At 43.9% G+C, this 25,509-nt stretch overlaps 4 protein-coding genes across 4 annotated transcripts; 3 read left to right on the top strand and 1 right to left on the bottom strand.

Annotated features, from left to right (window-relative positions):
* Window positions 1–3,553: 3,553 nt before the first annotated feature.
* On the bottom strand, window positions 3,554–6,385 carry K441DRAFT_657886 (actin-like ATPase domain-containing protein). Its single transcript, XM_067648256.1, has 11 exons — window positions 6,131–6,385; window positions 5,581–6,055; window positions 5,417–5,527; window positions 5,246–5,360; window positions 4,916–5,183; window positions 4,763–4,865; window positions 4,605–4,702; window positions 4,526–4,543; window positions 4,280–4,469; window positions 4,080–4,221; window positions 3,554–4,009 (listed from the first exon to the last, which is right to left on the bottom strand). Exons 1-11 carry the CDS (start codon window positions 6,334–6,336, stop codon window positions 3,810–3,812), a joined length of 1,926 nt encoding a protein of 641 aa, XP_067505396.1. The 5' UTR covers window positions 6,337–6,385; the 3' UTR covers window positions 3,554–3,809.
* Window positions 6,386–6,811: 426 nt separating this feature from the next.
* K441DRAFT_695338 (uncharacterized protein) lies at window positions 6,812–8,706 on the top strand (the record flags this gene model as incomplete). Its single annotated transcript, XM_067652804.1, has 4 exons — window positions 6,812–7,435; window positions 7,491–7,638; window positions 7,689–8,197; window positions 8,255–8,706. The coding sequence occupies exons 1-4, from the start codon at window positions 7,192–7,194 to the stop codon at window positions 8,704–8,706; spliced, it is 1,353 nt and encodes a 450-aa protein (XP_067505397.1). The 5' UTR covers window positions 6,812–7,191.
* A 4,461-nt stretch (window positions 8,707–13,167) lies between these two features.
* Window positions 13,168–15,295, top strand: K441DRAFT_554093 (uncharacterized protein; the record flags this gene model as incomplete). The annotated part of the gene is made up of 2 exons (XM_067643213.1): window positions 13,168–13,200; window positions 13,391–15,295. The coding sequence occupies 2 exons, from the start codon at window positions 13,168–13,170 to the stop codon at window positions 15,293–15,295; spliced, it is 1,938 nt and encodes a 645-aa protein (XP_067505398.1).
* A 1,013-nt stretch (window positions 15,296–16,308) lies between these two features.
* K441DRAFT_554746 (uncharacterized protein) lies at window positions 16,309–17,355 on the top strand (the record flags this gene model as incomplete). Its single annotated transcript, XM_067643244.1, has 1 exon — window positions 16,309–17,355. One exon carries the CDS (start codon window positions 16,309–16,311, stop codon window positions 17,353–17,355), a length of 1,047 nt encoding a protein of 348 aa, XP_067505399.1.
* Between the last annotated feature and the right edge of the window lie 8,154 nt (window positions 17,356–25,509).

The following is a 25,509-nucleotide window of genomic DNA, read 5'->3' on the forward strand; positions in this document are numbered from 1 at the left end:
ATTGTTATTCTTTTCTTCTTAAAGAAAGGGGTGAGGAACTTAAGGTTCCTCACCACGCTAGTGCCGCGGCGGCACGTGATGGCAACTTGCCGCACGTAACGGCAACTTGCCACACGTGACGGCAATATGCCTCATATAGTGACCGTTTGCCTTTATTCCCAACAGTTAAAAAGTAGGATTAATAAAGTAGGGTAGGTATTAGTAAAAAAATTTGATCTAGGAGGCACGGACACTTTTAACGAGGTACTATAATTATGATTTTCCATACCCGGTATAGAAAATCGCTATTAGCCCGCTTATTACTAGCGCCTTAGCGACCCCCGCAATATATCTACCTACTACCCCTAATTCTTCTTCTTCTTCTTCTTCTTCTTCTTCTTCTTAGCTTAATATCTTTATTAGATAGCAATCCGCAAGCTTTAGTTTAGAGGCATTTATATAAGCCATTATATTATATTAAGCTCTCCCTATATTACCTAGGAATGCCTTAATAATATCCTACCCTAAAAGAGACCCTCGTTTATAATAACGCGTTAACACGTTATACTTAGATACTAAAATAACTCTACACTGCCTAGGAAGGCCTTAATAATCTCTTACTTATAGACAAACTATACTTAACCTATACCCCTAAAAGAACCCTAGAATTAAAACCAAATTATCTAATTTTAACAACCCCTAGAAAGCTAATAATGGCGCCTAAAGTAAGCTTATTTAAAAGAGCTGCCCTAATTTAAGAAGAATATAAGATCTAATTGAGATTAGAAATTAAAGATAATAATAACGTTATAGACGTATATTAATAGATTTGTGCCCTTATGGCCAATTAAAAAGCTAGCTATCTCTAAGCTTAAAGTATGTAGAAGACCTTATAAGAAATCCTAAATAGCCTCTAAGCTTTATAGAGTAGCTTAACTCCCCCTACCTAAAGTCCTAGTTAACTTATTTACTCTACTAAATGCGATATATTAAGTAGTATAGATATAATAGTAAAATAATTAAAATCTGTTAAGCTCCCTAACCTATAACTACTATCTAATAGAATAAACCCTACCTTTAAGAATTAGAGGATTTAAGTATAAGGAAAGCTCTGTGTTAACTATAACTATTTTCTTTCTAAAGAAGCTAAAATGCCCTACCTTTTTAGTTAAACTACTAGGGACGCCTAACAGCACCTTTAAGCCAAGTTTAAGGATAAGTCCCCTATCTAATTTATATTTATTAACGAAATACTATAGTACTTAGCGGCTATTTACGTTAACCTAAATAAAGTACGAGATATTTAGTATAATTATAATTGGCTAATAATAAAACCGAACTAACCCTTTACTAAATTCTAAACTAAATTTCTATACCTTATGGGAGAAGGCTAGGTTCCCCTTAAAAACTACTATTTAGACCTATATAATAAGCTAATAATCCAACTATAAGAAAAGATTACTCTAACTATAGACAACCTACTAACCTATAAAAGGCTTATAGCTTATTGCCTATTATTAAACTTAAAACTAAAGCGGATTAACGCTCGCCCTAATTAGTAGAAACGACCTTATAATAATTAGAACTTATTAGCTATACCTACCAGAGCTAGGGTAGGAAGATAAGCTATAATTACTCTTATACTAAAAGCGGTTATAACTACGCATTAGCGGGCCTCGCCTAACTAGCTATAAGGGTTATTTTAACCCTTACTCGGGTTTATCGCCTAAGGGCCGCTTAGGGGTAGCCAAGGCCTAGCCGAAGGCTAGGCTTGGCACCTCCTTATAAGCTCCTCAGGCTTACAGCCCTTTCCCTCCTTATTGGTGCGTCTCTATACTAGGCTATTACCTACCTTTATTACTATATCGTCCTCTTCCATTAACTCTCTTTGTAACTTATGCTCGGCTTACCTACTCCCTACTATACACCCTGGCAATGTGCCTTATACTAGCTGCGTACTACCCCTTTAACTAGTACTTATTATAATACCCTAATTAACCCTACCTTGGCTATGTGCTATAACTACAATAAGGAGGGTTATTTACCTTATCTTGCCTAGAACTAAAGAATATATACAATATTGAGGAAATAGAGGAAGAAGTGTCTAATAAGTTAGAAAAAGAAGAACCTTAGGGAAAGACTCCCCTCTAAGACACCCTATTAATTGCAAAGAGATTAATTTAAGTTAATTAATGGGTAGAAAATACTTTACAGTTCTATATATAGTATCTTAAAATAGATATAGAGTTAATATAACCGCCTTTATTAATACTAAAGTAAATAGCTTTACCTTTATAAATGCTGCCTAAATAATTAACGTTGCTAGGTTTCTAAATATAAAAGCTATCCTACTAGAGAAGCCGGTCTAGGTAAAAGGCTATAACGGCTAAGCTAGTTAACTAGTTTCCTATATCTTAAGGTTATATATTTCTTTTAATAGATAATGCTAATATAGTATTCTATTTCATATCCTAGACTTAGGGTCCTATAATATAATTATTAGCTAAAAATAGATATCCTACTTTAATATTTAGCTAAATATACGGTAAAGACAGTTTATCTAGCTAGAGGATAAATCTAAACTAACTATAAAATACTGGCTATAAAGGCTAACCCTATTATTAGTAGGATATCTAGGCCTATAACCTAGCCTTTACCTAAAAAGACGCCCACTATAAAGCTAGAAAAAACTCTATACTAATAAAGATACTTTTCTAAAGCGCTATATTTAAAGAGGACTCTATATATAAAAGTAGGATAGATAGTAATAGAGAAGACGTTTAAATCGCGTAGATTTAACTGGTATGGAAAAGAACGTACTAATAGGATATAAGGGATAATATCTAAAAGATACGATAGAAGCTAAAAGGAGTAATAATAACGCTAATACCCTAAAGCCCCTAAGGTTATATACGCCCCTATTATTTTATAACCCCCTATAGTAAATATTACCGTAATTAGCGTTATAGCGTTTTACTTTAATATATACTAGAAGGACAACAAGGTCTTTATAACAAGCCTATATAAAATTAACTAAATTATTTAGAATAGGGAGGAAAAGCTAGCTAAGGAAACTAATAAGGAACTAGTTAAATACCTCCTTTTTACTTTTTATATAAATTATAAGAACATATTCTTAAAGGCGGCTTTAGATAATTACTCCCTTACTAGATATATAATAATAAGATTTAACTAAAAGATAATAACTTGCTAAGCTATAGCCCTCTTTACTAATAATTAATAACCTTAATAAAGGGTTTATCTAAGTTAAGTCCCTTTTACTTCCTCTATTTTATTTATAAAAGGCCTAATAAAGGCCTTTATTTTTATATTAACTATTAAAAGCTAAACGCGTAACTAGTATGGATCTTAAGGCTTACAAAATAATAAACGGTAAAAAATATTATTAAATCTTTAGTCGACTTAAAGCTTCTTAGAAAAAAAATTGTAAAATAAATAAGTCTAACTTCTATTATATTTTAATCCTACTTCTAAATAAACATTAAAAGAGAAATAACATAAAACTAGCAAGCAACTTATCGCTGCCCAAGTCTAGCTGTAAGCTTTGCAGTGTGGGAGAATTGAGTGAACGACTTAATTGTAAATGTAGGTCTAAAGCGTCAATATATACACGAAGAAGGTAGAGGTAATAAGACGTAAAAGGGTAATAGGTAACTGAAATGGGAACAGTGATCTGCAAGCAATATTGATCTGCAAGCAATATATAGGGTGGCGTTGACGCTGTCTTGGAGCCTTCCAAGCGGCGATCTTGTGTCTCAGCACAGTGCTGGTAGTCGGTTACACTAGCTCACGAATTGTGTAGCGGCTGTTTAGTACTCGGCTTCCACACTTCCGTATGAAACACCCTTGCGTTCGACAGAGAAAGCATTTAAGGCCGGCCCGAATTGGACGACCAAGTCGTACTCAACAATGTAGTACTTAGTGCCGTCTTCCATTTCGCCTGATTCTAATTCGGCCTTAGTCAAGCCGGAGAGATCGCACTGCAGCTTGCAGTAGGAACGGACATCGGCTAGACGAGTACCACGGTTAGGAAATGGGTTGCTAGCTTAAGGATTTAGGGTGGTGCTGATTTCTCTCACCTTGCCATGGAAATTTGGGAGGGAAATCCGCGCCTGATTCGTGCAGCTCGTCCGCAAAAATTAAGTCCTCGGGTTTGAAGTCTTCCGGGACGCATCTGTGGAACGGGTAGCGCACTTTATGATCCCGGCACAAGTCGTCGTCCTGTATTTAATGGGTTAGTTGCTTGAGATTCCAATGTAGAGGTCCCGAGTATCATCACCTTGTAAATGTACCAAGTCATTTTCGGAACCCTGTTAATCTCTTCATAAGGATCGTACACCGCATATTCCAGGGCTTCTTTGGGGTGCTCGTTATGTATATAGGGTACGTTTGCCATGACACCATAGTTTTTCTGGGCTTTTCTAGCTTCCACATCAATTAGGAGTGGCATCTTGCTAAGGACAGCTCCCCTGTAAGTTTAGTGTTAGTGCATTCTTCGATAAGACGGCAACTTTTAAACTCTCACTTGACAACAGCAGCCCATCTGTTCCATTCCGAAAAAGTCAGTCATCTTTCGACTACGATAGGATAGGGGATTTTCATACGCGTCCTCGGGTTGAAGTACAGCAATACCACCCATGCAAGCTTGCAAGCGAGATTTGAGATACTTGTTGGCCCCGAATCCCCCGACGAGGAAAATGGCCTGGCAAAACATATTAGCATTTTGCGTTTGCGATATGGCTGGCCTAATAAAAATCTTCACCTTTGCAGGTGCACCTGTCTCCTGTTGCACTTTATCGGTGTGCTCTCTAACAAGGTCTATGATACTGTCTACTATGGGATCGAAAATTTCCTGTACTACTTCCCTACAGAATGTTAAACTCTGGATGTTACGAGAGGAAGAGAAGACACTAACCCTGACAAAGTCAAAGTATTACCGACTATATCGTGGCCGTGGTCGTCCTCAACGTCCACCGGAAAGTCGAGGGAGTGAAGCATCCGCACCTTGTCCCATGCTTCTCGAGAGGAAAAGTTTGGTTTGACATTCTTATCAAATTCGTTCATGACGGAGTGGAAGGCATAGGCATCGCCTTCAAGCAGTTCTTGAAACTGCTCCTCACCCAGTATTCGACGTAGATACCTCTCGAAACGGTTGTTGAGCATCATGGACCCAACGGCACCTCCTGTAGAGCGCAGACAAGTTATTTCAGATGTTCTTATAAGCATAAGTTGAATTTCACGTTACCTGAAGGGGACACAATCTCCTTCATCCGCATCCTCGGCTTCAAGGATGTCACCTTGTAAGATATGATATCGACCGTCCCGCCGCCTGCGTCGCAGAGGACAAAAGAATCATTTTGCTAGAAGAAGCGTGCATTAGTTGAGCGCATTACGCGAGAGATTATGTGGCTCTTACGCTTAATCCTCTACGACTGTACGCCTCAAATGTGAATAAAGCGGCCGCCTCGGGCTCAGTAATGAGGTCGTCCGGGTTGAGCTGGATATCCGGGTGGGCCTTTCGCGCTGCCTGGGAACAATTTAGCCTGACAGACGTGTACGTGTTCTCAGCGACAAGCTTACCATGAGGGTGGCTTTCTTCGCTCGATCGGACCATATGGCAGGCACCGTCACCACAAACTCCTTTCTCACACTCTCGACGGTGCCGGGGAATTCCTTCTCCTGGATCTTGGAGATTGCATATTCATAGACGGCTCCGATGTAGTCGGCCACGATATCGACCGTAGATTTGACGAGGCGGGCCCGCTCATTTGTGATGACGGTTTCGAAGTTGTGTACGACGTCGGACTCATCGACACCAGCTGCCTGCTGGTGGAAGTCGAGCTTGTCAGGCTCGAGGCTCAACTTAATCCCTCTGATGACTCCGTAGTCGGTGACATTGGTCTCGTAGCCCCATTCGAAGGTGACGGGCTCGTCGTCGCTGTATTTTATCAGCGATGGGACCTTGGCGATGTCGTTCCTGCCCTCGACGTCGGGGCCCCTCCATTCCTGGATGGCGCGGATCTTGGAGGGGTCAGACGTGAAGGCGTAGGCGATGCTGTAAGGTGGCGAGACGGTTAGCAAGGGGGTATGATGGGGAGCAGCAAGAGCATCGAGAGCGGTGTCGCCTTACCCGGTATATGTCGTTCCGAAGTCGATGGCAATGATCAGCCGGTTTGGGGAGCTTTTGCCGGGACGGTGGCCAGCATTCAGGTCGCCGGGACGGAGGATCTTCTTCAAGTTCGTCTTAGCTGACGGCATTGGACTCGGCCTGAACGGCACCGGCCTCGCTACCGCACGGCCCTGCAACAAGCCCCCGTTCGCAAATTTGGCGTTCATGTCTGCGTTTGACCTACGAGTACGAGTACGAGTAGTAGAGGCTTCCTAGCTAAGCTTGGGGTGAGTTGTGATAAGAGAGCTTTTCTGGACTTGTTGAGGCCGACGAACAAATATATATATATGTGCACACTCTCCCGTAGACGTCAACGATTGACCGCTGTGGTGCATCCTGGGGCGTACGGAACAGCAGGAGGTCGCTATGCCCCCGAACGCTGAGGGCCAACAAACTGGCCACCTCCATGACACGCAGCATCCGAACTGCTTCGTGACCTACATTGCATACTCACTTGCTTCATTATCGTGTTGTCATTCAGCCTTGCAGGTGTTCATTATTCAGCCTCACAACCTGCAGCAACGCTAGCCCTTACTCGAACACACCCCTTGCAGAAGCGTCGCCAGTTGCACGTGTGTGCCTCAACTTTTGGGCCCATCCTGCAGCTAGCACGCTGCATTGCTCGGTTGTCCACTCAGCCAGCTCACCACCAACCCAGGCATCAATATAACATCGTCGACTTCGGCTGAGCGCTGAGCCTCGCAATTGTCTCCAGAGGCCTTCAAGACGAACACGTCACTCTAAAATGTCGCTTCGCAACTTATCTTGCAGAAACTCCAGCCCTCATCGACGAGGCCCAACGCGCTGTCACTGAAGCCACCGAGTGCAGCCTCGTTGCCTCATTCCAAGCGTCAGCCTCATGATTATTCCGAGTGCATCCACGCCCAACATGTCTCAGTTTTGTCCGGAGCGAACCTTATGAATAGGCGCCCGGCTCGCCCTCGTAGCTCAGATAGCAGCGCTATTCTTCTTGTTTGGCAGAGCAGCCCTGTTAGGGTAGCCCCCGCATTCACGACTTCGACATGGCAGAACCAAGAGGCTCATCGACAAACAATGCGACTGCAGAATGTGCTCCCGAGGCCACTGAGCTTTTGTCAAGAGAAGACCCCGGCTCTGCGACAGTTGCCAAAGATGCTTCCGCACCTAATGCTACGAACACTTCGACGGACAGCGATTCTCTGTCAAGCTGTAGCAGCAGTGCGGTGACTTTAAATGGCATATCAGACTCTGAGCGCATTTCTGCATCTGAAGCCCTACCTATTAATAGTAAGTAATCCCATCGATTCCTTCCATGCTAGAGTTACTAATCCCGAGTTCAAAGATGGCGACGCTCCGATACTAGAAGTAGAAGCTCATAGCCAAAAGCTCGAGAGCTTGCGTCCCCTGGTTGACAGGCGTCTGCGCGAACTAGAATGCATTGTGAAAGATATTGAACAGTCGCATGCTTTCGTGGGAGCCGTTGAAGTCCTGTGTGTCCTAATTTGTCTTGAACGCTGAAACTGGGGCTAAATTTTGATAGCTGGTACGGTGTGTCATCCTTTTTCAACATCATTAACGGCTTTCATTCCCTTTTCAAAAAGGGCCCAGCCGGAGGCGGATGCACGAGATCGGCGGCAAGTAAGGGGACGGAAAACCCGAGCAGCAATGGCAGGGCAACGGAAAAGTCAGCTGTGGACTCAAAGATCAATCCAAAGCCCGATGGCTACGAGGAATTGTCCGATAGGACCGTGGAGGGCTGCTTTCTCACTTTGGAGAAGGCTGTGTCCGGTTTGGTAAACACACTTGCTAAAACTAAGACGGTAGAAAGCATCCCGGAAAAATCTCTTCGTCGGAGTTCTTTAACTATGCGATTTCCCGACAAAGAAGGCCCTTGGCTCTCCAAAAATAAACTTCCCTGGCTTCGGGGGCTAATTGCCGATACCATACATGGAGAACTATTTCGAAGTCCCACTTCTGATTCTAGGGATGACCAGGTCGAACATGAACTGGAGGGTTTCGAGAGGATGTTGATGGACTTGCATGCAAACGGTTAGTTATTCATGGAAGCTGGGGAAAGTCCCGGTCTAACCCAAAGACGCATTATAGAACGGGAGACAAAGGATTCTCCATGGTACATGAAAGCTACAGAAGTGATCGAGGAGTTGCACTGTCGCCAGACGGAATACAGAGATCCCGAAGTGGCTGTGAGACTATCGGAGAAGATTCGAAGCTCTCTAGAACCTGCCTTCCAAGACAACGTTGAAGCCAATGAAGTCTTACGCACAGTTAGCTTAATGGCTGTATGCTGTGCACTTCTTCTCCACAAGAGGCCGGCGACGTACTCATGGGATCAGAATGCCAACCTGCCGAGTGTGAACAAAGACCGCGCTACCATCGTCGGTGGCGGGAGACGTAATCGGGGCTTGAACAATTCTGTCGAATTTGAAGTGGCGTTCACAGTGTTTGGCGCCGTCGTTAAGCGTTCCTCTGTCATAGGTGATGCAGAGAATAGCAATCGGGGGTGTTCTATCCTAAAGCCCGTAGTTGTTGTTAACTGAGGCGTGGGTCGCCAGGCTAGAACACCAGTACCTTCCAACTACGGGAACTAGTTTGGTATTCTCCTATATCTAAACTCGGTGTGGCAGCATCAAGATCAGCATTTTACGGATTGGCTTTTTATTCCATTTTTACGTTAGACTTTTTGAAGATACCGACAGATAGAATTAGACCGGCGTTGCGCCGTCCGCAAAACCTACCTTACCCTCCTTTTTCTCTTTCTACACCCCACATTCCTTCTCCCTACCACCTATACCCACGTCCCCGCGTCAAACTACGCAAGTTATAAAAGTTTCACGAGACCTAATCACCCCGCCACCGGGCAGTATGCATCACCATTCCAGCCGGTTAGATCAAGTAAAAACCCTTCGCCACTTTAGCAATCTTTACTCTATTATAAAGTAAAAAATATTATTAAATCACTTACCAGAACAGGTTGCTTAAGAAAGAGCTCACCTAAGAGCTTCATCTGCATCAATGCGATAGCTCTGCGATCTGCCATACTCGAAGACCGAACGGCTGGGAATGTCATAGCTTACGATTATCCGAAGTCTTCTTCGCAATCTGAAGCGCACAAAGACCTCAAGCCCCGGTAAAGTACAGCCGGAGCAGTTGCACGTCGAGACGCATGAGAGTGGTGAACTGTGTGGACTGGAGAATATTGATCTTGTTGGAGACTTTGTTAGAAACGATGGACACCGAATCAAAACACACGGCATGGACATTATCTTGCGCGATGACAGGTCTGCTCGATTTTGCTCAGAGTGCGTCTCGTCGTTGGTCGGTTGGATTACAATCTTGTCACGACATGCTGTAGATAAGCTTCACATCACCCGGTAGGCATTCTAAATCCTTCTATTGTATTAACTAGGTTGATGCAAGACATTTTTAGAACCCCAAAACTCCACATTGAGAATGATATATACTCCGGTGGCGTCTCCTCCGAGATGAGTGTTTCATTTCCACGTAAGGCGGAAAGCATAAGCCCATTCTTGTCTGTCATAATTCGAGAGAAGCATTGACCGGAGGCATTGATTAGTTTTGCGATGGCTGTGAAACATTCGACGCCGCTCCACACCGATAGTATATATGTATGTTGATGTAGTATCGCGTCCCTAGTGTATGCCGACTTCATGTAGGTGCGGCTGTTGGTGGTATATTCGTGTTGGGTACAAATTCTAACTGCGAAGACAACACCATTCTACATTGTGTCAATTCTTGAAGGATGGGGGGATATTGTGGACAAGATGGAGATTCACCAAACACCGTGGTTCAACTTCCTTCACGCTCCTGGTCAGCTACGAATCTTGCTATCCGCCTTTGAGACTATTAAGTTGGAACCATATTGTGTTACAAAGCTACGAATGCCACTGAAAGGCATTCGATCAAATAGCTAGCCGAAGCGTTTGAAGCAAACCAAACAACGGAAGGGAATTAGGCAACAAAAGGCATAAATCATGGAGACAACCAAACCAGGAAGCTAATGAAGGGCCTTGGGAAGCCCTTTGAACCATGTGTGTGGACCTTTTGGTTGTCATAAAAGTGCCGTAGTGGCAGCAGCCATACTTCTATGTAATCTGGAAGTCACTATCGTTGACTCGGAGGCCCCTAAGAGCTATGCGGGTTTAATCTTGCATCGCGGCTTGGAATTGCCCCTTGACCAAGCTTCCCCAGCGCGCCAGTCTTCACCACCCTGCCTAATCAATTGCGCTCCCCGCACCGACCGTCTCAGTGTCCGACGGCGACTCTTCCTCTTCTTCCTCGTCCATTACCTTGTTCAACGGTTAGGTTCCTCGAGCGTATCATTTCGACCATTCTACCACATTGTCTGAAGGGAGCGGCCTGACTGACATCAACATCCTTCTGGAACGACGGCTGCGGGCTCTTTGGTATTCAAAAGGTGAACTTTCGTCCATGGTAGTCAAGACTTCCTTTTCGCATATGGGACTTCCTTGATCAGCGTAGTAAAAGGTATTTATTGTCCAAGAAATGACTCATCATATTGCTCAGCACGAGGTCTGTGATCTTTCCCACGTTCCCAGGCAACTCGTCTGCGGAAAGTAGTTCATTCCTCCACTTGAAGAAAACTCACTAAACTTCCGAACCACCATCGACATCGTTACTGTCGTTCCCCAGGTCACCGAACTATTCCAATTACCCACAGTCAAAGGACGATCGCTGAGAGAGCTCAGCAAACGATAATCGCCCCTATTGACCCATGAGGAGCCCGGAAGACTTCTGAATTCTTGTTTGACAAATGTTTGCAAAATCTATCAGTCAATGCTCATCAGCCATGCCTAGTTATGATTAAGGATATGGCGGAACCCACTTCGAAACCTCAGAAATATTCGTATGGTAATATTCGCGGAGCTCGTCCAATGGCATCTAAAAGGAGATGTTGTACTTCGCAAGGCCGGCATCAGCGCTCGAGAAGGCTGGACTAGTCTTGAGAGCGCTAAACTTATATGAGAAGTGAAACTCAGCCCAGCGGCAGGAGACGTTGTAGAGAATGCATCACACACAAGAGATTTCCCAAGACATGATCGAGATACAAGAATACGAGGACAGTATCTATCCAATTAGAAGTCGTGTTTCTAACAGCGAAGGATTGGATTTCTTACGCATCTCGGAGGCCTTCCTTAGTACGGCAAGGATCTTCTTCCCAGTTTTGTTGACACTCATAGGTGACGGGAGCTGAGCTCGCTGGCCCAGACTCTATCGAAACCTTCCGCAGACGATTGCCATCAGAGAGCGCAGACTTGATCTGCTCTTGCATGGGATAAGATTTGTTGATGTATTCCTTGGCCGCGTAAATATCTAATGACAGTGAGAGCTACAATGAGGGCGCATATGCTGCCTTTAAAGAAGCGATTAGGTAGAAGCTTTGTAATTTCGGGTTAATTTAGTATATATTTTCTTTTTTACCTTTTTCCTTACCTTTTACTAAGACTTGCTATTTATAGTATATATTTAATCTAGGGCAATATTGGAGTCCTGGGGCTCCACCGCCTCCTCAGCGTATGGAGTGGATTTGACCCCCACCACTCCAGTCCAGTCAAATAAGATCACTGACTCGTTACAGGTCTTAGAGACACAGGCCAAGGTATGTATATCTAGAAGAAATCCTCTTCCTGCTCAACTTCTTCTTCTCCCGTGTTCTGATTTGTGCTAAGCTTCTTCAGTGATCATGGACTTCATCAACATTGCCTTCTATCTAGTCACCTTGCTAGCCAATTACTTCTTCCCGCACGGCGCCAATCCCCAGCAGCCGATATCGCTTTAACAAGATGGGCCATTCCGGTTATTCTGCTCCTCAGATGAGAGCGTGTTTGACTCCTCATTCATCCCGCCCCCCGCTCCACCCAAACCCCCCTAAACATCAACGACGGATTCATCTACGCTCTTCTAACGGCATCCCTTATTTCAATGCCGCTGTTATGTCTCACTCTCGCGAAGTTTCTGAGCGCTCACGCCAAGGACCGCCATACACCCTCCGCTGAGCTAGAGCTCGCGAAAGCAAAGCTTGTAGCGCTCCAGCGTCTTGTCGACAGCAAAAAGGGCCTTGAAACAGAGCTTTAAACAGGTATACCGTTATTGACGCAGTCCACGCTCAGATCTGTGCGCTGAAGAGTCAAGTGAAAGAGCTGGACGGCGTCAACGCGGTGAAGGACTCAGAAATCGCCAGGAAGGACCGAGAGATCTCTGGACTTGTCGCGGTTGCTGCAAAGTCACAGGCTCAGGTCCAGGACCTCGAGGAAGCGAACGCGACAATTTCGGAGTTCTGCTCGACCTTGGAGGAGACCAGGGATTCCTGCAGGGCGACTATCGAGTGTTGGCTCTCTGGAAAGCGTTTACTAATCTATGACCTGGTCAGACTATGTGACACCGATAACACAAATTAGGGCCTAGCATTTATTGGAATATTCTATAGCTCGATTGATGCTAGCATAAGCCTGTCATTAAAATGCCGTGTCCTTGGGCGAGGCTCGCTTTTGCGAACGCTTTCTCCGCTTGGGTTACAGCATGCATCCTGGATAGTTTGGCATCGTATAATAAATCCACTATGACAGGTAGTGCGTAGAGACAAACTATGCAGTCAGTTAACTAGCCTTTAAAGTGCTGAGGACGCTGTTGTGAAGTCTACCGTGCATCAGTATTTTACTCAACTATCGCAAGGTGTACAAAAATGATTTCAAGCGGACGTGCTGTAATGTCCATTGCTAGTGGTGAATAGCATAGTTGAGGTCGATGTGATGGATGGTGAAAGGCTAATGATCATTTGACGTCGTGTTTTGGTGGCGTTGTCGAGTTTGTTGATCGCCGACCCAGCGTCACACCATCAACAAAGGGTTTCTTCAAGTCCACAAACGACTTCCCCTCCATCTACCATTTTTCCGTCACTCGTTTTGGGTTATTCTGTATTTCCTCCCTTAGAACCTCTTACGCAGATCAGAAAGCCCATCATGGCCAAACGACGATCGGCCAGATTGCAGAAGGTAAAGCCACATTTGCAAAATTCAACACCACGTCAGTCCGAAGGAAATACGCCCCGCTTGCCGAGATCATGATTTTCCCTTAGTTACCTTACCTTTTATAAAGAGCCTGAGAATATCTGTGTCTTGTTCCAATTCTCTTGCCCTCAATTGATGCTGTATCGACCGATCCGGCGCTAACGATTGACTCTAGGGTCGAACGAGCTCCCAGTCACCAGGCCCATCAATCGAAAACCTCCCCTCTCCTCCCACCACTACTCCTAACCCTCTTCCATCAGTCAGAGAACATGATGAGACCCCAAATCATCATACTCAGATTCCTCAAGCAACCGCCACAACCCCACACAGTGAGAAGAAATCAATGTCTTTTCTTACGGCTGTTACAACTCGGACTCCACGAAACCGGACACCTATAAAGCCTGCTGGAGAAGAAATGCATCCGCACCACCATCAGGCGAGTACAGCGAAACCGCTCGATGAGGCTCGATGGTTAGGCTTCCTCTCCAAGGGAGCACATACTGCTCCAGCCAAAGGTTCAAACCTACTCGCGGTCGCACAAGGCACGCCAACAAAGGCACAAGATAACACACCCAATCCATTCACAACTCCGGATTTCAAGTTCCGGTATAAGCGCCCTTCTATGGACCTCAGTCCGGAGGCTCGTAAAATGATGGAGGAGAGCCGAGAGGAAGCAAAGAAGATTCGCTCTCAGATAATTTCAACAGCTGAATTCGCTTCCACCGCCGACCTTGGGGATCGGAAAAAGGCGGTGCCAAAGGGTAAAGCAAGCCGATTCAGCGACATTCATATGGCACAGTTCAGGAAGATGGACTCAATTGCTAATCACCCGTCCTCGTTCCGGGCTGATCCTAACCGATTCAAGCATGCAACAACCTCATTGAAGCGCTCACCATCTAAAGCAGAGCTTGACATGCCTGAGAATCCGGAGAAGGCGGCCACATTGTCCTTGAAGCATACGCAATCCAAAGCAGAGTTAGACAAGTTCAGGACTGGAGTGGACCAAACCAAATCTACTATCAAATTGGTTTCATCTCACCAGGAAGAAGCTTCTGGGCCCTCGAAGCGGGTGAAGCGACATGAGAATGACGATGCCTCTGCGACTCGGCCTGTATTAAGAGACAGCAAGCCTGCGGAGAATAAGCCCATGACACCTCGTGGTCCACGTCCTATGCTTGAGCATACAGGCATCCCTCGGGCAACTTCCAGGCTTTTTACACCAACCAAGGCGTCTCTCGCGCGTTCACAGAGTGTCAAGACTACGAAGATGTCTTTACTCCCGTCCATGATGCGGTCCCCTTCATTGAGAGCTATCATGTCACCCAAAGCGTTCGAAAGTTCGCTAAAGAAAGGACTTCGAAAGACTAGCAACTCGCTCCTCAAGATGCCGGGGGTCAAATCTATCCTCCGTACTCCCAATCAAAAGTTTTCCAACGATCCAGTCAAGATTGCTGCTGGCACTCACATGTCACCACCTCCAGGGCTTCACTTGAATAAGGAGCTCCCAGCTGTTCCCGCCACAGCACCTGTTCGCAAGCAGGTCAACTTCACGGCGAGTACGGTAGCGAAATCTGAATATGAGGAGACAACTGGTACCCCTTCACGCATCATCACCAAGGCTCGAGCGTGTTCAGAAGTGCCAAAGGAATCGATGGTCAGTTATCCCGCTCTACCAGGCGTTGACCAGTCTCCTACACCATCACCAACACGTAGAACAACACTCGGTGATCTTCCCGGGAGCATGCCTGGCAATTTCACGTTCCGATATGACAACCCAATCAATTTCGGACTAGCGACTACAGGCACAATCCGCCATATCAGGAGCAGCGATGCTCATGAGAAAACTTCTAGTGCTACTGATGGAACTAAGAAGAGGAAGCTTGAGAGTGTCGAAGGAGGCTCTGACAAGGAGAATCAAGAAGAGGAAGATGGCCGTGCCAATAAGAGAACCAAGGGCAATCCGGTGGAAGTCACGAAGACTCCAACCAGCAAACTCCCCCGACGTACAGAGAAGCGTCCGGGTTCTTTGAGCCAAGCTAGGCTCAATCTTCTTGCTACTCCAAGACGCAAGAAGGTTTGATAGGCCTTTCAGTGCTGTACCATTAGCTACTTAGCTTCATACCTCTATTTTCTGGATCAGCTTTTGGGCTGTTCTTGATATTGAGCGGACAACTGAGTGACCTACTTATGATTTAACGATTTCCCTTTACGACAGCTGATCACGGTTTTCTGGTATTCTTCCTCTGACTACGGTAGGTGTGTTGGCGTCAAGGATACTTGTCTGCTCTTCAACTTAGGTCAACCTTCTCCACGATTACGAGGCGGATGATCACACTTCACACTGGCATCACTCCTTTATCTTGTTTGTTTTGTCAAAACACGGATTATCACTTGCAATGTGGCCGTCTGTTACGATAAATTCAGGCAAGACACTTTTGCATATGTTGTTTTTCTGGGAGGCACGGGACTGGGCTGGGATATAATCGGACCACCGTTTTGTGTGTAGCACAATAAAATTGCTTACAATCACCATTCTACCAACTCATCAGTGACATCAATCTACAGCTATGCAAGTAGGTATATCTTGAAGGAGTATATGCCATAACGTACGGCATAAGAGTAGCTATAACCTTCGGTCATTTCTCGGCATACTCTCTTGCCTCGACGTCAGCCGCACCACGCACCGACTTTTCCGCCCCATCTCAACCACTTTAAATGATTCATCATCACCGCCCACACCCTTCCTGAAGCCCCTAGCTACTTCACCCTGCCTACAATACTCGACACCCTTTTCCCGGGCTAATACACGCATTCACCGTGGCGCCCTCGCTTGTATCTCACATAAAGAACGCCTTAGGACTCGCGCCCTCTCTGCGGCACGGACTCGACAGCACTGTATCTAAAACCTCAGCTCCAGCCTTCACTTCATCCCTTGACCAGCTGAAAGAAACATCCCAAGAATTCTTTCACAACCTTCTCGCACTCACCTACACCGCCAAGAATACCCCTATCTCAGAACTCTCCGCCCAACTCAGCAACCCCACCACCCTCACCACCGCCCTTTGCGTCCTTTCCCTCTTTGCATACATCCTAATGTCGTGGTCGACCCGATTCGGCTGGGGCGGGCGGTTCTCGCCCTTCGGACGCTCCAGCTCGCCCGCGGGCAACGGCGCCGAAGTCTCAGACGCTGACTTCTCGTACATCACATCAGAAGACCTGGCGACACACGCACGGCACACACACGCACGGCCCGAGATCGTCGACTGGGACGACAAGGACCCGGACCGCGACACCGACCTCATCTTGCTCAAGCACCGACGCGTCAGCTACCCAACGCACTTCCCAGCCCACAGCATCGCGAACGGACACCTAAAGATCGGCAGCGTGAGAGCAGCCGCGGCGAAGAAGCTCGGCGTGGCGGATGCGCGGCGTATCAGGCTGTTCTACCGCGGGCGCAACATGAAGCACGACGAGCGGGCGGCGCGCGAGGAAGGGCTGCGCGGCGACGGTGCGGGGTCCGAGGTGCTGTGCGTGGTGGGCGAAGCGGTGCAAGGGTCGATGCCGCCGGGCGCGGAGCAGGCAGACGAGCTATCATGGAGCGTCGGCAGCGAGGAGGAGGACACGGAGGACCTGGGCGATGAGTCCGGGCGTGACGGCAGCGTGACGCACGGCGGGAAGAAGAAGAGGTCACGCGGCGGCCGCAAGAGGAAGGGCAGGAAGGACGCTCCGTCGTCTGCGGCCGCCTCGTCGTCCAATTTGGCGTCCTCGACTTCCACGACGGCCAATGCTGAGTTCCTCCCTATCCCCTCCTCGATTCCCGCGCCCCGTCCCACGTCGGCGCCGCCTGCTAGTGCTGGTGCTGGCGGCCCGCAGACTGCGTTGCAGAAGCTCGATGCCATTGCGAGAAATTTCCATATGACGCTCGTGCCGATGTGTGTGTCGTTTTCGGCAAATCCGCCCACGGAGAAGGCGAAGCGTGATTTCGAGCATAAGAAGCTTACCGAGACCATTCTGGCACAGGTGCTTATCAAGCTGGATTCGGTGGATACGGGGGGAGATGACGAGGCGAGGGGACGGCGGAAGGAGTTGGTGAAGGAGGCGCAGGGGGTGCTGAATCGGTTGGATGAGGTTGTGAAATGAGCATTTCAGGTCGGGCACAGGGTTATTCGAGAATAGAGAGGCCTAGGCAGTATGACGGCGCAAGAGACGGAATATAGAAGCTTCGGAATTGCTGGTCTTTAGGCGCGAGAGCGAGAGCGGAAGCATGCATGAAATGGTGTTGGGTTTGAGAACATTTATGTTGGATTTAATGCTACGAAGCTCTTCTTGCTACCGCTGCTACGCGGTTATCAGACCACGGCATCTGCAGCTGCACATCGTGCAACCTTATATCACACACTCCCCCACTAGGGATCTAGTAGCCGTACCCTACCAGAGCACTGCTAGGCATTCGGCACAGGGAAATTCGCACATATCTAGCACGGGTACAGGCGTCACGTGTTGCACGGTCAAACTTTTTCGGCGTTAACTAATTGTTGTATTTTGTTTGGTCAACGAGTGGTCTATATTTTCGGGTCCCAGAATTCAAACCTCGCCAAGCCAGCTTCTGATTAGTTAGAAAAAAACTTGCGGGCGGTATCTACCTGCAAATTCCACGTGACGAACTTCAAAACGTTGCAAAAGCTCTGCGTCGAGCTCTACTAAAGCCCTGCAAAAGCTCTGCACGAAGCTCCGTACGAAGCTCCGCAAAAGCTCTACCAAAGGCTTTACAGCACCTCTGCCCACCCAGTGTACTGGCCACGCAGTAAATGGAGTGGTACGCAGGGGGGTCCAAGGGGGTCTCCCCCTTAAAGCTCTGCTCGAAGCTCTGCTCGAAGCTTTACTCAAAGCCTTATACGGAGCTCTAAAGCTCTACTAACACGCAGCACTAATATACTAGGAAGATTTTGCAACCGGCCGTATAACCGCCTATACGATTAATCGCTGTACAATCGTCTCTACAAACGGATCTACGAACGGCTCTACGAACGGCTCTACAAACGTCTACACGATCGAACGCCCATACAATCAATTAATCGATCAATTGCCTATACGAATACCCGTACGAACGCCCGTACAAACGTCTATACAAACGCCCATATAATTAATCAATTAAACGCCTGTATAATCGTCTCTACAAACGGCTCTATGAACGTCTATATAATTAACCAATCAATTAATTGATTAATCGATTAATCGCCTATACGAACGCCTGTATAAACGTCTATGCAATCAATTAATTAAACGCCCATACAATCAATTAAACGACCATATATAATTGCCCATATAATTGCCCATATAATTGTCACGGGACGGGGCAGTGGCTACAAGACGTATGTATTCGAGGAGTCTACAAGACGTTGCGCGATCGATCGTAAGGGTCGAGGGCGTAAGGAGGNGATATACCTACGCGTAGCTGANATAAGCTGTACGCGAGGTGTACGCGAGAGCACGGGGCTCTCCTATGGAGGCCCCTGCGGTGGGGTTCTATAACACTACCCCCCCTCCTATAGAGGCGGAGCTCCGGCGACGCTGTGGTTACTATGTATATGTAGAAGGGATACTTAGGGTATAGAAAAGAAGAAAAGGGGGGTATTGCTAAAGGCTTGAAACAACGTTATGTGATAAGGCTTGGCATCTAAGAATCCAACTAATTAGATAACTTTGACCGCCGGTCGAAGTTCTTGGACATCTTAACGATATTTTAGTTATGTAATTGTACTTTACCACAATCTAACGGCAATCTGACGGTAATTTGCCCCTATATAGTAATGTATAACGGTTTAACTCTATAAGGGCTCCTATAGAGGATTAGGTATAAAATCTCTGCTTAGGCCTAGTTTCTGTGGGTTCGCGTAGTAAAAGTCGCTGATTAGATCCTTTGCATTTTTAAAGTCTTCCTATAGTTGCCATTCTAGCTAGTCTATATTAAATCCTATATATATAGCTCTGTAGTAGAGCCATTATCCTCTACCTTTACTAAAGTATTTAGAGTTAATAATTTGTTTAACGGTCTACTCCTTGTGGTTTTTATCTTCGTTTTTATCTCGGATTAGTACTAATAGGGGTTTAGGCTATATCTGCCCTGGTAAGGGGTTAGGCTAATGAAGGTATAGTAGCTATAGGTAAAATATAGGCTATATTCTATGGGTGGCTAAGGCAGGCGGGAGCTCTAGCTTATATACGGCTCCCCTATTAATAACTTATTTAATTAGGTAGGGGCTAAGGTTCTTATAATTAAGTGACTTTATAGGCCTCTGTATAGAGATATTATATATATTTAGCTATACCTAGTCGCTAATACGCATCTCCGGTGGTGGCGTTCTATAACGGTTGGCGAAGTAGGCCTACTTTGCTTAAGCCTAGGCCATTTCTTCCTTATAGTAGTTAAGTAGATTTTTTATACGGTCTATATACTAATTAGCAAGTAGTATCTTAAGGCGTTTTCTATATAGCAGTTTCTTATTAATAGGTTCTAGTGGTTCTATACTGGATTAGGGGTAATATTCCTTATTCGCAAAGAATGGGGTAAGTCCTATAGTAGTTAAGATGTGGTTATTTGCTGTGAATTTACCTAGTAGGAGGTAATCTACCTAGTTATCTTAACTATAGGCGACTACCTATTGTAGGTATGCTTTTATGCTAGCATTAGCGTTTTCTAGTTACCTAGTAGTTTTATAGTGGAAGGATGTAGATATTTTAATAGAGATGCTAAGGCGTTAGTAGATTTGTCTCTATATATTAGAGCCGAACTATATGCCTTAGTTGGACGTAATTGAGTTAGGTAACCTATGTAATTAGTAGATTTTGTAGAAGAAGGCGTTAGTAATATTGCTAACGGCTACGCCTTTAGTTAGGACGTAGTGGCGCTCTTTTATAAGTTGGTATATTATTATAAGGATGTTCTTATAGGTACGGCTATGTCGCTTATAGGGTAGTAGGTTAACAACGAAATCTATGGCAATATCTGCCTATTATCGTATAGGTACTGGTAGAGGGTACAGTAGTCCTTAGTACTTTGTATTAAAGGCCTTAGCGCACTTATAACCGTAGTAGGCGCCTATAAAGTGTTTAACTAAGTCTATTATTTTAGGCTAGAAGTAGTATCGGCTAAGAAGCTTATAGGTTCCTTTTTTACCTAGGTGGCCACTTAATCGGAGGTTGTGGGCTATTTAAATTAATTACTGTTGTAGATTTTCTAAGTTAGGGATGAATAGATGGCCTCTATAATAGAGCCTATTCTCTTTTACTTTTAAGGCTGCTATATTAATCTAGCCTAAGCTTTAGAGTTTAGTTAGTAGCGTATAGGCGCTAGCGGTCTTTGCGGTAATAAGTTAATATAGTAATGGGTTAACAGAGGTGTTATATGCCGTAGTAATAAGCTTATTAATTTTAGGAGGTGATTTTAGTTCTGTGGTATGGAGCTGAGGTATAGTTGGCTCTATTATAGGTAGTATACCTAAGGCTAAATTCCGTACTTTTAGGATTGTTTGTTGTTAGAACTAGTTATAAGGGTTATCTTTGGACTAAGGAAGGTCTTATAAGCGGCGTATTAGGCTATTAGGCTTAGTACCTTATACTCCTGGCCTGTATATAATTTTAAAGTTAAAACTAGAGAGGAACTCGTTTTAGTATACTTGGCGTTAGTTTAGCTATTTTGTAATTATAAAGTACTTAAGGTTGCGATAATCTATAAGGACTTTAGTTAGCTAGTTAGGTTCTACTAAGGAGAGTTTTAGTTGGAATTTTTTAAACGCTTGTATAATTGTGAGAAGTTCCTTATTATAGATCTTATAGTTATATTTTTATGGTGTAAGCTTAGATAAATAGAATACGACTAGGTGAAGGAAACCGTTGTTGCCTATTTAGGAGAGGACGCCTGCGTTGACGTGGTCTAAGGAGTTAGTTTTAAGATAGAGTTATTGTCCTAGTATAAAGTGAGCTAGGATAGGTGCTTTAGTAAAAGTATCTTTAAGGGTTTAGAACGCCTTCTTGTATTTAGGCGTTTAGATAAAATATAGATATATTTTTTTTTTTTTTATAGAAAGGCCCTTTATTCGCATTATTGCTATAAGTGGTGTTATAATACCTAAGAAGTTATATATGAATTTTTAATAGAAGTTAGCAAAACTAAGGAAAGCTTGTACGTCTTTAATGTAGTTAGGGGTTTGCTATTTAGTAATTATGCGTACCTTCTTGGGGTCTATACGGACACCCTTAGTAGTAATGATTAGTTTAAGGTATTTTACTTTTATAACTGAGAATTCGCACTTCTTTAAATTAATATAAAGTCCTGCGTCCCTAAGGCGCTGTAGGACCTTTTAAACGTGCTTAGTATGCTTAAAAGGGTTATTACTGTAAATAAGTATATTGTCTAGGTACGCAGAGTAGAAGTTGTTAAGGTAGTCCCGTAAGGCGTTATTAATATAGCTTTAGAAGCTGCTTAAGCCGTTATATACGCTAAAGGGCATAATGGTATATTTAAATTGGCTAAAGCGTGATACGAATGCGGTTTTCTATTTGTTACCTTCTCGTATTTAGAGGCGGTTAAAGGCGGCAATAATATTAAGCTTGGTATAGATTTTGGTTTGGCTAAGCTGCTTAAGAGTTTTATATATAAGTGGTATGGGGTATTGGTTCTTAATTGTGATAGTGTTAAGTCCTTTATAGTTAATGTAGAATTAAATACCTCCTCCTAGCTTCTTAGTAAGGAGAATAGGGGCGGCTGCTGGGGATATGCTAGGGCGAATAAACCCTTTATTAAGGTGTTTGTTGATATACTTTTTAATAACTAGAAGTTTGTTTTTTGATATTGGGTAGGGTCTCTTATAGGGTAGCGTTTTTCCTTGTTTAATATTAATGGTATAGTTATTAGGTTAATATAGGGGGAGTATATCTACGCTCTTTTATAAGCATATGTTAATAAAGTTATAGTACCTCTTAGGGAGGAGCTTATGGAGTTTCTTGTTAGTAAGTCCTTTTTTAAGCTTTATAAACTTCTTAAAGTTTAAAGGTGAAAGTTTGTAGAGTTTTGTGGGGGCATTGTTTTCTAGGAGGTTAACTATATTTATCCTATTACTATAGAGGATATAGTCCTATTCTTTATTAAGCTTATATAGTTATAATCGGGAGGCTATAGTAACGGTCTAGCCTTTTCTATATACTATATGGTAGAAGGCTGCGGCACTTATATAGTAGTAGTTAGTTATAGGTAAGGTAATAAGGGGTTCCTTAGGTTAGTATTCTAGGGAGTAAATAGAGGCGGCTAGGCTATGTCCTAGGTAGGTCTCTCTACAGTATTTAGAGTTAAAGGTTGCTTCTCTCTTTTTCTAGTTAATGGCGGGGTTGTATTATTTGAGCTAGTTTATTCTGAGGATAATAGGGTAGTTAGTAAGTAGTATAATATAGGCCTAGAGTTCTTCCTGGTGCCTATTTATATTTAGGTGGAGTTGTGCTATATAGGTAATCTTCTATACAGTATAACTACCGTCGGTAAGTTATAGGGCGCGGGCTTTAGTAAGGGGTAAGGTAGGTAGGTTATAAGTGCGCACAAATTAGGTATCTATAAATTTATTAGTAGCTCCGTAATTAATTATAGAACGGCTTTTATATTATTTTTTAGTAGTAGTTCCTATTATAGGTAAAACTATCTATTTCCGTTTATTTATCTTTACTAAGTTATTTATTAAGCAGGCTAATATATAGATCCCCTTATTATTAGGGTGTTCTAACCTACAACTTAGGGCTAGGACTTAGCGTTTTCTATTTCCGTATTTGACTTTACCGCTATTACTATATTTTTGTCTTATACGATAGTGGCATGTAGCAACATATTTAGTATTTGAGGTACTAAGTTAGGTATTAGGCGGTAGCTACTAAACCTAGCTATTAGGCAGTTTAGGCTATAGCTATAATAGCCTTTTTAATAATATCTATAGCAACGCTTTAGCTTCTAAAGTAGCTCGCGTTTTCTATCTAGTAGCTTCTATAGGAAGGTTGGTATAGAAAGGTTAATATTAGGACCAGTAGTATTGCTTAGGGTAGTAGGTATTAGTGGTTTAGTAGGTCCGGAGGGCTTTTATAGGGAGATCTTTAGGTAGGGGTTTATAGTAGCGATCTAATTTAGTCGTCGTTTAATCTTCTATATGGCTGCTACCATATTATAAATATTATTATAGTTGTGGCTAGTGGCTGCGTAACTAAGGCGATAAGTGACTTTTTTAAGGAGATCTTTTTGGTCTTTAGTATTATCTTAGGCGAGGGCTCCGGTATATTTTTGGAATTTAATATAGAACTTATTAAATGATTTAGTAGGGCTTATCTTTAGGGCACGTAGTTTAGCTTAGTTGGTGGCTAGTAGGTTATAGTCGCGGTATATTAGGTTAAGATTATTAAGGACTTTTTAGTAGGACTGCTATTTCTAGGGGCTATTAGTCTCCTATTAGGCGAAGAGTCTATTAAATAGTGTACCCTTTATTTGCCCAATAATGTAGCTAATCTTAGTATCTTTTGTAGGAAAAAGGTAGGCGCTCTAAGTTAGTTTTTTATGGATTTATATCTTCTAGTAGCTATATTTTTTGCGGTCTCTTTAGAAAACTAGGGGATTAGGGTAATATACATTAGACCCTACGGTGGCAGTTTAGGTTTAGTTATTATAGCTTTTATTATTGCTTTAATAGGGGTTCCTATTAGGTAAGGCTACTTAGCACTAACTCTCTGTTAAGCGTTAAGTAGGTAAAGTTGCTAGGGGTATAGAGACTTAAGTGGCGTTATATGCAGTAAAGAGGTGTCTAGCGTTGTTACGAATATACTTATTAAGCTAAGATTATAGGTATTTAATTATGCCTTCTCTTTTAGTGACTGTAGTAATAAGTATAATCTTAGCCTTCTTTAACTATTAGACGTCGCGTTTAGATATATAGAGGTTGTCTTTAGTTTCTTAACATATGTTGTTAGCGAGCGCCTTACAAGCTTATAGGTCTTAGATAATATTATAATTTTAGGCAGTACGCATCTCGGCTTATATAAGCTTTAGGTAGTAGTTCTATAGAAGGCGGTAGTATTTATTAGGTTCTCGTGCTACTATTTTTACAAACATCTTGGCGTCTTATATTTTAATTTTAATAGGTAATAGCCCTTCTGCTTGCTTATTTGTAGTTATATAGTTAATAAAAGATAAGATATTATTAGTGTCCATCTCCTTAGGGGTTAAGGTTAGGGCTAATAAATTAAATTCTCCTGGGATTGATTGGCGTTGTAGGTTAAGTATAGGTATTAGATTATTCTTTGGGTTTAATATAGTAGCTAGTAAGGAATATCGTCTTACTATTATAGGTTCCTTAGAAGTATAAAGTAAGGTAACTCATAGGTACGCTACTTTTGGTAGCGCCTGTAGTATTATAGAGACATAGAATTGGTTATAGGCTGGGTGTCGGTGGTAAAAAGGCGCAACGTAATGTCACGGGACGGGGCAGTGGCTATAAGACGTATGTATTCGAGGAGTCTACAAGACGTTGCGCGATTGATCGTAAGGGTCGAGGGCGTAAGGAGGTGATATACCTACGCGTAGCTGATATAAGCTGTACGCGAGGTGTACGTGAGAGCACGGGGCTCTCCTATGGAGGCCCCTGCGGTGGGGTTCCGTGACAATAATCGTCTCTATAAACGTCTTTATAGTTAATCGCCTGTGTAAACGCCTGTATGTGGCTCTGTATAAGGCCCTACACGAAGCTCTATTAAAGCTCTATAAAAGCTCTATAAAAGCTCTATAAAAGTTCTATAAAAGCTCTGCATAAACCTCCATATAAAGCTCTGTAAAAGCTCTACTAAACACTCTACTAAAGCCTCTGTAAGAGCTCTGCCCACGTGGTGAATAAAGCATATAGTGCGTAGGGGGGGTCTAAGGGGGTCTCCTCCTTAAGTTTAAAGATCTACTTAAACCTCTACTTAAAGCTTAATACGGAGCTCTAGAGCTCTACGAACGGCTCTATAAATAGCTCTATAAATATCTGCACAAACGCCCGTATAAACGCCCATACAGTTAATTGATTGATCAATTAATTGCCTATACGAACGCCTATATAAATGATCAATTAAACGTCCACGCAATTGCCTATACAATTGTCTCTATAAACGTCTCTGCAGTTAATCGCCTGTGCGAACGCCTGCATGTGGCTCTACATAAGGCTCTGCACGAAGCTCTACCAAAGCTCTACACGAAGCTCTACCGAAGCTCTATACGTAGTTCTACTAAAG

Source organism: Cenococcum geophilum (assembly GCF_001692895.1).
Source record: "Cenococcum geophilum 1.58 unplaced genomic scaffold K441scaffold_15, whole genome shotgun sequence".
NCBI lineage: Eukaryota > Fungi > Ascomycota > Dothideomycetes > Gloniales > Gloniaceae > Cenococcum > Cenococcum geophilum.